At 40.0% G+C, this 11,856-nt stretch overlaps 1 protein-coding gene and 1 long non-coding RNA gene across 6 annotated transcripts in view; one reads left to right on the forward strand and one right to left on the reverse strand.

Annotated features, from left to right (window-relative positions):
• PDCD1LG2 (programmed cell death 1 ligand 2) overlaps nucleotides 1-11,856 on the reverse strand; it is an 85,807-nt gene that overhangs the window by 55,238 nt on the left and 18,713 nt on the right. Inside the window, exon 1 of one of the 4 annotated variants that reach the window (XM_034647008.1) lies at nucleotides 4,590-4,954. The exons of the other annotated variants lie outside the window; for them this stretch is intronic. Coding sequence (XP_034502899.1) covers nucleotides 4,590-4,644 — 55 coding nt within the window. The 5' untranslated portion in view covers nucleotides 4,645-4,954. Of the gene's footprint in view, nucleotides 1-4,589; nucleotides 4,955-11,856 lie in introns of those variants that run through there. 4 annotated transcript variants of the gene reach the window in all.
• Nucleotides 1-11,856, forward strand: part of LOC105239505 — a 71,058-nt gene that overhangs the window by 45,190 nt on the left and 14,012 nt on the right. Inside the window, exons 6-7 of one of the 2 annotated variants that reach the window (XR_004621705.1) lie at nucleotides 4,744-4,814; nucleotides 6,548-6,729. The exons of the other annotated variant lie outside the window; for it this stretch is intronic. This is a non-coding gene — a long non-coding RNA (uncharacterized LOC105239505). Of the gene's footprint in view, nucleotides 1-4,743; nucleotides 4,815-6,547; nucleotides 6,730-11,856 lie in introns of those variants that run through there. 2 annotated transcript variants of the gene reach the window in all.

Raw genomic sequence — 11,856 nt, forward strand, 5'->3', positions numbered from 1 at the left:
TTTTTTTCCATTTAATAACAGAAGCTGAAGTTTTTTTCAGACTCCGTACTTAATGAACTTGAAAGGTGGGGGCTGCTTCACACAAATACAGTCTTCAGAAAACTCTAGTTCCTAGTTTAGGATAGAATCCTGCTCTGGGCACCTGACTCATCTGCTCCTCTTTGTAGGAATAATGCATGGGGACATCTCAGCCCTTAGAAATCCTTTCCGCAACCTGATTCTTCTGCTTTGTATACCTAGGGGGTCTGAAGAAGTAGTTTCAGAGGTTGAAGATAGGTCAAGTGGAGTGACCCAGGGTGTGGTCCCCACCCCAGAATGACCTCAAGCATCACCATGGTAATGTGACCCCCTGGTTTTCATCCCTTCTGGAAGATGAAGAAAGAAGGAAAAAACCAATAAAAGGAATAATAGTTGGGGTTACTTTTCCTCCAAGACATGAGAAAATACAGAAATGAATATTTCCCCTTAAATGTATCTGGGTTACAAGATGTCCTTAGGTTTTGAAACAAAAATACAAGAAAAAAAGAATTACAGCATTACAGAAATCAGAAGAGTGTGCTATGAGGGAAAGCATATACCCAAAGAACAGATGACAAGATGGAGTTCAGAAATAGACCCACACAAATATGACCAATTGATGTTTGACAAAGGTGCAAAGGCAATTCAATGAGGAAAGGATAGTCTTTTCATCAAATGGGGCTGAAGAAACTGGACATCCGCACACAACAAAAGAAAAAAAGAAAAAAAGATGACCTTCAACCTATTCTTTATATCTTTTATGACAATTAACTCAAGATGGATTATAAAACTAAATGTAAAATGCAATTATAAAGTGTTTAGAAGAAAACATAGGAGAAAATCTTTGAGAGCTTGGGTTAGGCAGAGTTCTTAGACATGACGCCAAAGCACAGTCCATATAAGAATAAGAAGATAAGCTGGATTCCACCAAATTTAAAATCTTTGCTGTGCAAAAGACACTGTTAAGAGAATGAAAAGATAAGCCACAGACTGAGAGAAAATATTTGCATATCACACATCCGATAAAGGACTTGCATCTGGAATAGACAAAGAACTCTAAAAACTTAGTAAGAAAATGAACAAACCAATTAAAACTGGTCAAATGGTTTGAATACAAACTTTACCAAAGAAGACATATGGATGTCCAATTGCCATGTGAAAATACGCTTATCATCACTAGATATTAGGAAAATCCAAATTAAGCCACAAAGAGATACTTCTACACACCTATTAAAATGACTTTTAAAAACACGACAATGTCAATACCAAGTGCTGCCGAGAATGTGGAACAATTGGAGTGCGCAAACTTTGCTGCTGGGAATGCAAAAATAGTCTAGGCACTTTGGAAAGATTTGGTGGTTTCTTATAAAGTTAAATATATACTTACCACATGACCCAGCAATCCTACTCCTGGGTATTTACCCAAGTGAAATGAAAACCTACATTCTCACAAAAATCTATACATAAGCGCTTAAAGCAACTTGATTCGTAATTGCCAAAAACAGGAAACAACCCAAAAGTCCCTCAGCTGGGGAATGAATAAGCAAAATCTGGCATATACATACAGTGGAATACTACTCAGCAGCAGAAAGGAAGGAACTGCTGAAACATATAACAACATGGATAACACTCAACTGTGTTATGCTGAGTGAAGGAAGCCACACAAAACGCATCTCTAGGTATCTAGTGGATAATCCCATTTATATGATAACCCGGAAAATTTAAAACTATAGGGCAGAGAATAGATCAGTGGGTACCTGGGATTAAGAGTTGAGAGGGTTTTTTGTTTGTTTGTTTGCCAAGTGGTGGAATTGTTCTGGATCTTGACTGTGGTGGTGGTTATACGACCACACATTTGCCAAGAACTTGTAGATGTTTCTATTGAAAAGACTAAATGTTACTGTATGTCAATTTGAAAATGAAGAAATGTTTAAAAAATGAAATGAAAATGTTTTCTGCCAACTTTTCTCCTCAAACTTGAAGCTGTTTTGCAGATAACAGATTAGAGCACCCACAGACATTACGAGGAAGGAAAGAGTTCATGGCGAATGGTTTATGTGGGTCATACTCAGAGTCAGTCTTCATCACAGTCTTTAGGAAACACATTTTTTTTTTCAAGCACTAATCCAGCAAGAAACAATCATTTTAAATAACTGTAATTTCTCTCAATAAAGGACTGGTTAAATCAATTACATCATGTCCAAAAAAATATAGAGAGCTATTTTAAAATGAGAAAAATCTGTATTTGCCGATTTGGAAACTATAAAGAACATATCTTGATGAGTGCTTACATAGATTTCTTTTAGTGATATTTAGAAAAGTTTTTAATGGAGAAAAGGGTAGATAGTACAGTGCTGTGGGGAGGAGGTTATGTAGGACTGGGGCAGGGGAAGGGTTCCGGGCAAGGCTGGTACAGTTCCACTACTTGACCTGGGTGACGGTTACGAGTGCTCGCCTTATGGTAACATGATGCTTTACACTTGTTTCATGTGGTTTTCTATACTGGTGGTATCTTTTACAACATAAAAGTTTAAATACAGAAAAAATTCTAAAAGACATCGAATCAAATAAAACGAACACCTGTGAATCTTACCACCTAACACGAGAACCAGAACATTACTAATAATGCACATCTACTTCCTTTGCCAAAGGTAATCAGAATCCTGAATTTTTTGTTTATTAATCTCCAGCTTATTTTTTAGCTTTATCATATATATATACACACACACACACACATATATACATATATATCGCTTATATAACATTATTATGATATGCCTATCACATGCATTATATGCATATATTATACATATATACATATACATAGGTATATTGCAACATATGATACAAGTAATATATATAGGTATAAGCAATATATATAGGTATAGGTATATATTGTTTATAAAAAGGACATCGTACTATATATTGTCTTCTGTGCTTGATTTTTTGTGGTTTTTTTTTAACTCAATGTAATGCTACTAAGACTCTTAAATGCAGTTGCATATTTTTGTAATTAATTTATTTGCATGCTGCATATTTTTCCATTTTGCTAATATACCACAATTTATGCATTATGCTGTTGATGGGCATTTGGTTGTTTTGTTTTGTGGGTTTTTTTTTTTTTTTTTAAGAACTAACAATGCTGGGGCGCCTGGGTGGCACAGCGGTTAAGCGTCTGCCTTCGGCTCAGGGCGTGATCCCGGCATTATGGGATCGAGCCCCACATCAGGCTCCTCTGCTATGAGCCTGCTTCTTCCTTTCCCACTCCCCCTGCTTGTGTTCCCTCTCTAGCTGGCTGTCTCTCTCTCTGTCGAATAAATAAATAAAATCTTAAAAAAAAAAAAAAAAGAACTAACAATGTTGCTATAAGCATTCTTTTTAAAATTTAAAAAATAAAAATTTACGTAGAGAGGGTAATAAAGAATTATATTGATTCAATTCCTGTTATCTTTTTTCGTTCTCAAAGAGAGTGCAAGTTTAGGGGTGAACAAGCACAGTGAGGGGAATGAGGCCATCAGTGCGGCTGCCCTGATAGCCGTGGCTGTCCTCAGGCACCGGATGGTATCTCCTGGTGCGTTCAGAGGTGTTTTAAAGCATTCTTTTAAAAAGAGTCCTTATATTTTAAAATTTATATTTTTATCATACAAGTAAAACTTCTTGTATATTTCTTTTAATAGACAAGTAAGGGTATAATACTTCTTTTAATATACAAGTAAATGCATACTTCTTGTTAAAAAAAGAACACCTGGGAAACATAATAGTTAAGATTGTCCTTTTTTAATCCTCATCCCAGATAGCTTCCCCTCCCCAGAAGTAAGCATTCTTATCAGTCCTCAGATCCTTTTGTTACATTTTCCCCCTCAGGTAGCCTCTATGAGAAACCTTTGAAGTTAAAACTCCTTAATTAGGGAGACATGAAATTATAAGACTTACCAAAAAAATACCCCTGAGGAGAAGGCAGTCCAATTTAGGGAGGTAATTAATATTTGTTTGAACTGATACTGTCTGCATAATGTATAGTGAAAAGCGGAGAAGAATTCTAAATTTGAGGAAAAAGCAAGATACAATGTTTTTACTTTCCTTTTAGTTAATTTTTAAGCATAATTCATCATACATACTTTTTGGTTTTGTGAACGTCCAGTATCAACATTCAATATATGTCTATAATCAAACTTAATTCCAAAACCCCATTCCAAAGTGGTAAGATTAGGGGTTGTCTGCCATGCTCGATTATCATCATCACCATAGCACAGTAAGGTAGAAAGGACATTAGTTGTGTAGGAAGCTTGCCTGTGCCGCCTACTGACTGCGTAATCTCGGGTAAATTAATTAACTTTTCTGAATTCCAGTTTCCTCATCTGTCAAATGGTTATTGTTTCTGTAAGACAGGGACATGGGCAAGCACAGGCCACCCTGGGCACCATTCTCTTTACTGTGCATGTAACAGAGAGTAATCACACTTCCTCTCAAAGAAAGCCCTCAGCCTGAGGACCCCCATTCTCATCATTGGCTTCAGCTAGGGGCAACTGCTTACTTGTCTTCCTCAACCCCCTCCTTTTGCCCTTTCTTACCTGCTGTCTGATGAAGCTGCATTCCCAGGCTCAAAATTAGCAGAAGGAGGAACATGGTCTGTACCCGATCTGAAATAAACAATTGAAAGTCTCAGAGCCTCCTGCAGTTTTGCTGGGTCTTGTAATTTGGTGATTTGCTTGTTCCTGAAAACAGGGAGATGATGTGTAAACAAGTCCCTGGAAGAGAAGTTAAAAGTTGATTGCCTGGAGGAGAAGGGAGACAAGGTAAGAGGAAGCAAGGTGATCTTTATCAATCCAAATTAGAAGCTCTTCTTCCTCTTCTGACTATGAACCAGTTCTCATGAATCACCCACACTGAACCCCTTTGTGATTATCTGAGCCCCTTTGTCTCTTCCACAAAGCCTCCCATAGTTTTTTCAGTAGTGGATCCTTGAAACTCAAATGATTGTCAAATGAATAATGCACACCAACTTCTTCAGGTGGACTTGAACTCTGGGAGTCAGATACTCAAGGACAGTGCTCAGTTGAACAGAGCTAGATTCTCAACAAACACTTGATATTTGCCTGGATAGGAAAGTGTCGAGTTCTTTTGAGTGTTGTGGTGGAGTTTGCCCATTATTGGAACTACCTGTTACTAAGAAGTTTAGACAGGGAGAGCACAGAACTGGCTCCACTGAGTGGGTGCCCGACCTTGGTTCCGCCACACCTCCTATGCTTCTACCTTTGTTCCCAGGCTTTCTCCCATCCAAAGACTTCTCGTGGTCAAGGCAAAAGGGACAGGATATATCACTGTGAGCAACTGTGTCCTCAAAGGGGCTTTCAAAATTTTATCAGCAGTGGAACCATTTCTCCAAGGAAAATTGGTTGGAGCCATACATCTAAGTCATACGCTGCTCACAGTGGGATGGAAAGCCCACAGAGGATCTGGATTGGGTGAACCACATGATCTCATTACATTTCCAAAAGAGGACTCAGCTTTGGTGTAGACAGTAGACTCTCCGGAAGGACAGTTGGTTGGACAAGATTAGAAGGATGATCACTGAGGAATGTTTTCAAAGAGACGATGGTTTGGATCGAGTGGTGGTGCTGGTAGAGGTGAGAAGTGGTCTGCAGGAAGGTATAGGTTATACACAAATATATATTTGATCTTTAAATTTATTTTTCCAGCAGCCTTATTGAAGTATAATTGACATACAATAAAGAATGTGTGTGTGTGTGCGTGTGTGTGCATATGTGTGTGTATATATATATACTTAAAACACAGACAATTCAGTGGTACAATTCAGTGGTTTTCAGTATATTCACAGAATTGTGAAACCCACACCATTATCTAATTCTGGATCATTTTCATTACCCCAAAAAGGAACGTACTACCCATTGAAAGAAACTTCCCAATTCCCCTTCCCTCTCCTTCCAGTCTCTGGCAACCACCAATATACTTTCTGTCTCTATTGTTTTGCTTATTCTGGATATTTCATAAAAATGGAATCATACACTATGTAACCTTTTGAATCTAGCTTCTTTCACTGAGCTTAGTATTTCCAAGATTCATTTATGTTGTAGTACATATCAGTACTTGATCTCTTTTCATGATTGAATAATAATTCATTGTATGAATATACCTCATCTTGTTTATCCTATTCATCAGTTGATGGACATTTGGGTTGTTTCTACTTGTTGGCTTTTAGAATAATGCTGCTATGGACATTCATGTACAAGTTTTTGTGTAGGCATGTTTTCAATTATCTTGGATATGTAGGAGTGGGATTGCTTGGTTAAATGGTAACTCTATGCTTAACTTTTTGAAAAACTGCCAAAGCGTTTATCAAATATATAATGTGCAAATGCTTTCTCTCGTTCTGCAAATTGCCTTTTCAGTTTCTTCATAGTGTTTTTTGAAGCACAAATATTTTAATTTAATTTTAAAGCACAAATTCATTTAATTCTGGGGATGAAGTCCAATTTATTTATTTTCTCTTTTATTGCTTATGTTTTAGGTGTCATATCTAAGAAACCAGTGCCAAATCCAAGGTTGTGAAGATTTACATCTATGTTTTCTTCTGAGTATTTTATAGCTTTAGTTCTTATATCTAGGTCTTTGATCCATTTTGAGGGCTTTTAAAAAAAATAATGATTGTTCTTTTTTAAAAAAGATTTTATTTATTTATTTGACAGAGAGAGAGAGCACAAGCCGGGGGAGTGGTGGGCAGAAGGAGAGGGAGAAGCATTCTCCCCGCTGAGCAAAGAGCCCTATGTGGGACTCGATCCCAGGACCCTGAGATCATGACCTGAGCCAAAGGCAGTCGCTTAACCAACTGAGCCACCCAGGGGCCCCAATAATTGTTCTTTTATAACCTAAATAATAATTTTAGCCACTGGAAGTCCCTTCAAGGTAGCCTCTGTTTCCTTTTCACACAATCCTATTAATCTTGGGAAGTTTGTTTGCTTTCTGTACAAAATGCCTTAAGCTGATTTCATGACTTTGCTGCCCAAACATGCAATTAGCCTTTCCCTATGAAGTCTTTTTTTTTTTCAATTTTTTTAAAGCTAAAAATAAAACAAAACCAGTTTACCCATTTCTCCCACTCACTAAACCCTTACCTCTGGCAACCACCAATCTGTTCTCTGTATCTATGAGCTTTGTTTGCTTGTTTGTTTTAGATTCCATATGTAAGTGAAACCACACAGTATTCATCTTTCTCTGAGTTATTTCGCTTAATATAATAATCCCTTTGAGGTCCATCCATGTTGTTGCAAATGGCAAAATTTCATTCTTTTTTTTGGCTGAGTAATATTCCATTACACACACACACACACACACACACGTTGATTCATGTCTTATATCAAGATTCATATCTTATATGAATCAACCTGTGTGTGTGTATTCCAGAAGTCCCAGAAGTGGAATTGCTGGATCACATGGTAGTATTTATCATTTTTTTAAGGAACCTCCACACTGTTTTCCACAGTAGCTATATCAACTTAGAATCCCACCAATGTGCACAAGGGTCTCCTTTTCTCCACATCGTCGCCAACACTCGTTATTTCTTGTCTTTTTGGTACTAGCCAGTCTTAACAAGTGTGAGGTGGTATCTCATGGTGGTTTTAACTTGCATTTCCCTGATGATTACTGATGTTGAGCATCTTTTCATGTACCTTTTGGTTATTTGTATGTCTTGTTTTGAAAAATGTCTATTCAGATCCTCTACCCATTTTTATACTGACTGTGTGTGTGTGTGTGTGTGTGTGTGTGTGTGTGTGTGTGTGTGTTACTATCGAGTTGTATGAGTTCTTTAGGTATTTTGGATATTAACCCTTTATCAGATATATGATTTGCAAATCTTTTCTCCCATTCAGTAGGTTGACTTAATTTTATCGATGATTTCTTTTGCTGTGCAGAAGCTTTTTAGCTTGACACAGTCCCAACTTTTAATTTTTGCTTTTGTGTTTTTGCTTTTGGTGTCAGATTCAAAAATCATCACCAAGTCCAATGTCAAAGAGCTCATCGCCTAGGTTTTCTTTTAGGACTTTTTTGGTTTCACATCTTATATTCAAGTCTTTAATCCATTTTGAGTTAATTTCTGTGTATGGTGTAAGAGAGTGGTCCAGTTTCATTCTTTTGTGTGTGGCTGTCCAATATTTCCAATGCTATTTATTGAAGACTTTGGAATATATTCCTCAGTTTCTTCATTTTGCCTGACTCTCTGTGTTTCTATGCAGCAGATGAAACAACTACGTCTCCCAGTCTTGAAGATTGGTCTTATGTAGGAGATGAAACTTGATATTCAACCCTGCCTCAGCTCTTAGTTGTCTTGCAAACCTTTGTGCTTGTCCAAGCAGTCAATTCTGTCTTTAATAGCTCCCAGGAGTAGAGGATGTGCCAAGACCTGTCAGTAGCCCGAAGGGGAGGATCTTTGCACCTAGATTCAGGTTGGTTGGAAGTCAGATCCTTAGGCAGCAGCTTGTGAAAGTATGCAAATAATACAGTCCTGTGGGCTGGAAGTAATCCAGCCACCAAGGCCAGGCAATCTGGAGGTGTTCTCTGGGTGGCAGGCACAAAAATCTGGGTTCCAGATGACTATATAAGCTTTCTGCTGGATCATACTGGTGAGTGGAAGCAAGGCAGAGGGCGAGCACCAAGATGGCGTCCACAGCCTATATTCCTTGAGAGCAGCTTTGTAGGCCACTAAATGTGTGCAAGACCTTAAGACTTCCNGTGTTTTTGCTTTTGGTGTCAGATTAAAAAATCATCACCAAGTCCAATGTCAAAGAGCTCATCGCCTAGGTTTTCTTTTAGGACTTTTTTGGTTTCACATCTTATATTCAAGTCTTTAATCCATTTTGAGTTAATTTCTGTGTATGGTGTAAGAGAGTGGTCCAGTTTCATTCTTTTGTGTGTGGCTGTCCAATATTTCCAATGCTATTTATTGAAGACTTTGGAATATATTCCTCAGTTTCTTCATTTTGCCTGACTCTCTGTGTTTCTATGCAGCAGATGAAACAACTACGTCTCCCAGTCTTGAAGATTGGTCTTATGTAGGAGATGAAACTTGATATTCAACCCTGCCTCAGCTCTTAGTTGTCTTGCAAACCTTTGTGCTTGTCCAAGCAGTCAATTCTGTCTTTAATAGCTCCCAGGAGTAGAGGATGTGCCAAGACCTGTCAGTAGCCCGAAGGGGAGGATCTTTGCACCTAGATTCAGGTTGGTTGGAAGTCAGATCCTTAGGCAGCAGCTTGTGAAAGTATGCAAATAATACAGTCCTGTGGGCTGGAAGTAATCCAGCCACCAAGGCCAGGCAATCTGGAGGTGTTCTCTGGGTGGCAGGCACAAAAATCTGGGTTCCAGATGACTATATAAGCTTTCTGCTGGATCATACTGGTGAGTGGAAGCAAGGCAGAGGGCGAGCACCAAGATGGCGTCCACAGCCTATATTCCTTGAGAGCAGCTTTGTAGGCCACTAAATGTGTGCAAGACCTTAAGACTTCCACTCAGGCTGAAGCTCTAGGAGAAGCAAAGAGGCTTCCCTCACAGAGAGACTGGGGTGTGTACATCAGTGTGCTGTCTATTCAGTGCTCTGGGTGCACAGACATCTCTGATTCTCACAGTCCCGTGGAAAGGAGTAATTCAAGCCCCTGGCCAAAAGAGGCCAATGACGTAGGGGTGGGGAGTCCCCTGGGCAGATGCTGCAAAAACCGGTACACCAGACACCTGCAAGGCTCCCTACCAGGAAATACTGGTGCTCTGGAGTGAGTCAGAGGATGAGTGTACAAAGAGCACCAGCCTTCCAAGGTCCCTGGAAAGAATTATACCAGACCCTAGAAGTGTGTTCATTCAAAGCCTGGCCCTCAGACTGTAGCCATATAGATTAGCTGATAGGCTTCCTTTACAGAAGATTGAGCTGCAGGGTCTGTGGCTATTCTGGCTCCCTTACATGTCCATATGAATTTTAGGATCAGCTTGTCCATTAATACACATCAAAAAAGACAGCTGGACTCTCGATAGGAGNACTCAGGCTGAAGCTCTAGGAGAAGCAAAGAGGCTTCCCTCACAGAGAGACTGGGGTGTGTACATCAGTGTGCTGTCTATTCAGTGCTCTGGGTGCAGAAGCCTGCCAACAGACATCTCTGATTCTCACAGTCCCGTGGAAAGGAGTAATTCAAGCCCCTGGCCAAAAGAGGCCAATGACGTAGGGGTGGGGAGTCCCCTGGGCAGATGCTGCAAAAACCGGTACACCAGACACCTGCAAGGCTCCCTACCAGGAAATACTGGTGCTCTGGAGTGAGTCAGAGGATGAGTGTACAAAGAGCACCAGCCTTCCAAGGTCCCTGGAAAGAATTATACCAGCCCCTAGAAGTGTGTTCATTCAAAGCCTGGCCCTCAGACTGTAGCCATATAGATTAGCTGATAGGCTTCCTTTACAGAAAGATTGAGCTGCAGGGTCTGTGGCTATTCTGGCTCCCTTACATGTCCATATGAATTTTAGGATCAGCTTGTCCATTAACACACATCAAAAAAGACAGCTGGACTCTCGATAGGAATTGCACTGAATCTGTAGGCCCATTGGGGTAATTAGCTCTCTTAATGATACTGAGCCTTCCAAATAGGAAAGTAGCATGTCTTTCCATTTACTTAGGTCTCCTATCTTTTCAAATAAGAACTTATGGGGTTTGCTGTCAGGTTGGATATGCAGTTTGACAAAAATAGAGAAATCCAGGAAAATTTCCAGATTTGAAGCTTGAGGCATTAGGGCAATGGAAGTGCTAATTTTAAACTGGAGAAGATGGAGTAAAACAGATTAAGGAGCAGAAATCAGTCTATGTTTGGCAGGTATGTGGTTTGAGATGCCAACTAGACATCCACATGAAGATGTTTAGTAAGCAGTTGGATAACAGATAGTCCAGAGTTTGGAGTACAGATAAATGTGGGAGTCCTCAATGGCTACATGTTACTTAATGCCAGGGGGCTGCATGACATTACCACGAGAGACACATGGGAGAAAAAGTGTCCAAGGATTGAGATGTGGGGCAGTTCAACATTTAGGGATCTCTGGGAGGGAGGGCAATAGCAAAGAAGATTGAGGGGAAGGGCAAAAAGGCAAATTAATCATGTATTTTATTTTCTGTTTTCTGATGCTTTGATGTCTGATGCTTGCTGATCCTGCAGGGACTGCCCCTCCCAGGATTAGCCAGTTCCTAGAGATAGTAAACAACTCACCCAGGGGAGGCCTTTCATTGCAAATGAAGCAACCCAGAACCCCTAATTCCAACCACCTCTTTTACTACCCTAACCACCCTAGGGCCAGGTACCACACAACAAGGGACAGCCCCTATGTTCCAAATCCTTATGAACTATTTCAAACTAGACAATGGAAGCCTGCTTACCCTGCGCTGCCCATTCCTTCTTGTGGAAACCACAATAAAGACTTCTGGCCACATTTCCCCTTCTGCTCTGCCTCCTGTCTGACCCTGGTGCTTCCCTGTGTGGCCCCTGCAGTGTGACATGTCTCCTTCTCTCAGGATCCGAGAACACGACAAGCTATTTTTTTTCAATAGCAGTTATCTCCTGATCTGTTGGCCTTGCCATACTTCAATTACAATGAAAGCTAGAGTTTAAAACACAGTGCTACAAGGAGGGAGTGCTCAGCTGAGCCAAGTGCTGCTGAGGGTTGGCATCAGCAGTGTGGAGGTCATGAGTGAGCCCGCCAAGCAGGACATCGGGGGATTTAGTGCAAATGAAACCCTGTGTAAAGTGAAGAGAAAATAAGAGTAAGGATGCAGAGCCAATGGAATATAGGCAACACTTCAG

The sequence above is a fragment of the Ailuropoda melanoleuca genome, chromosome 17 (genome assembly GCF_002007445.2).
Source record: "Ailuropoda melanoleuca isolate Jingjing chromosome 17, ASM200744v2, whole genome shotgun sequence".
In the NCBI taxonomy this organism is placed as follows: Eukaryota; Metazoa; Chordata; class Mammalia; order Carnivora; family Ursidae; genus Ailuropoda; species Ailuropoda melanoleuca.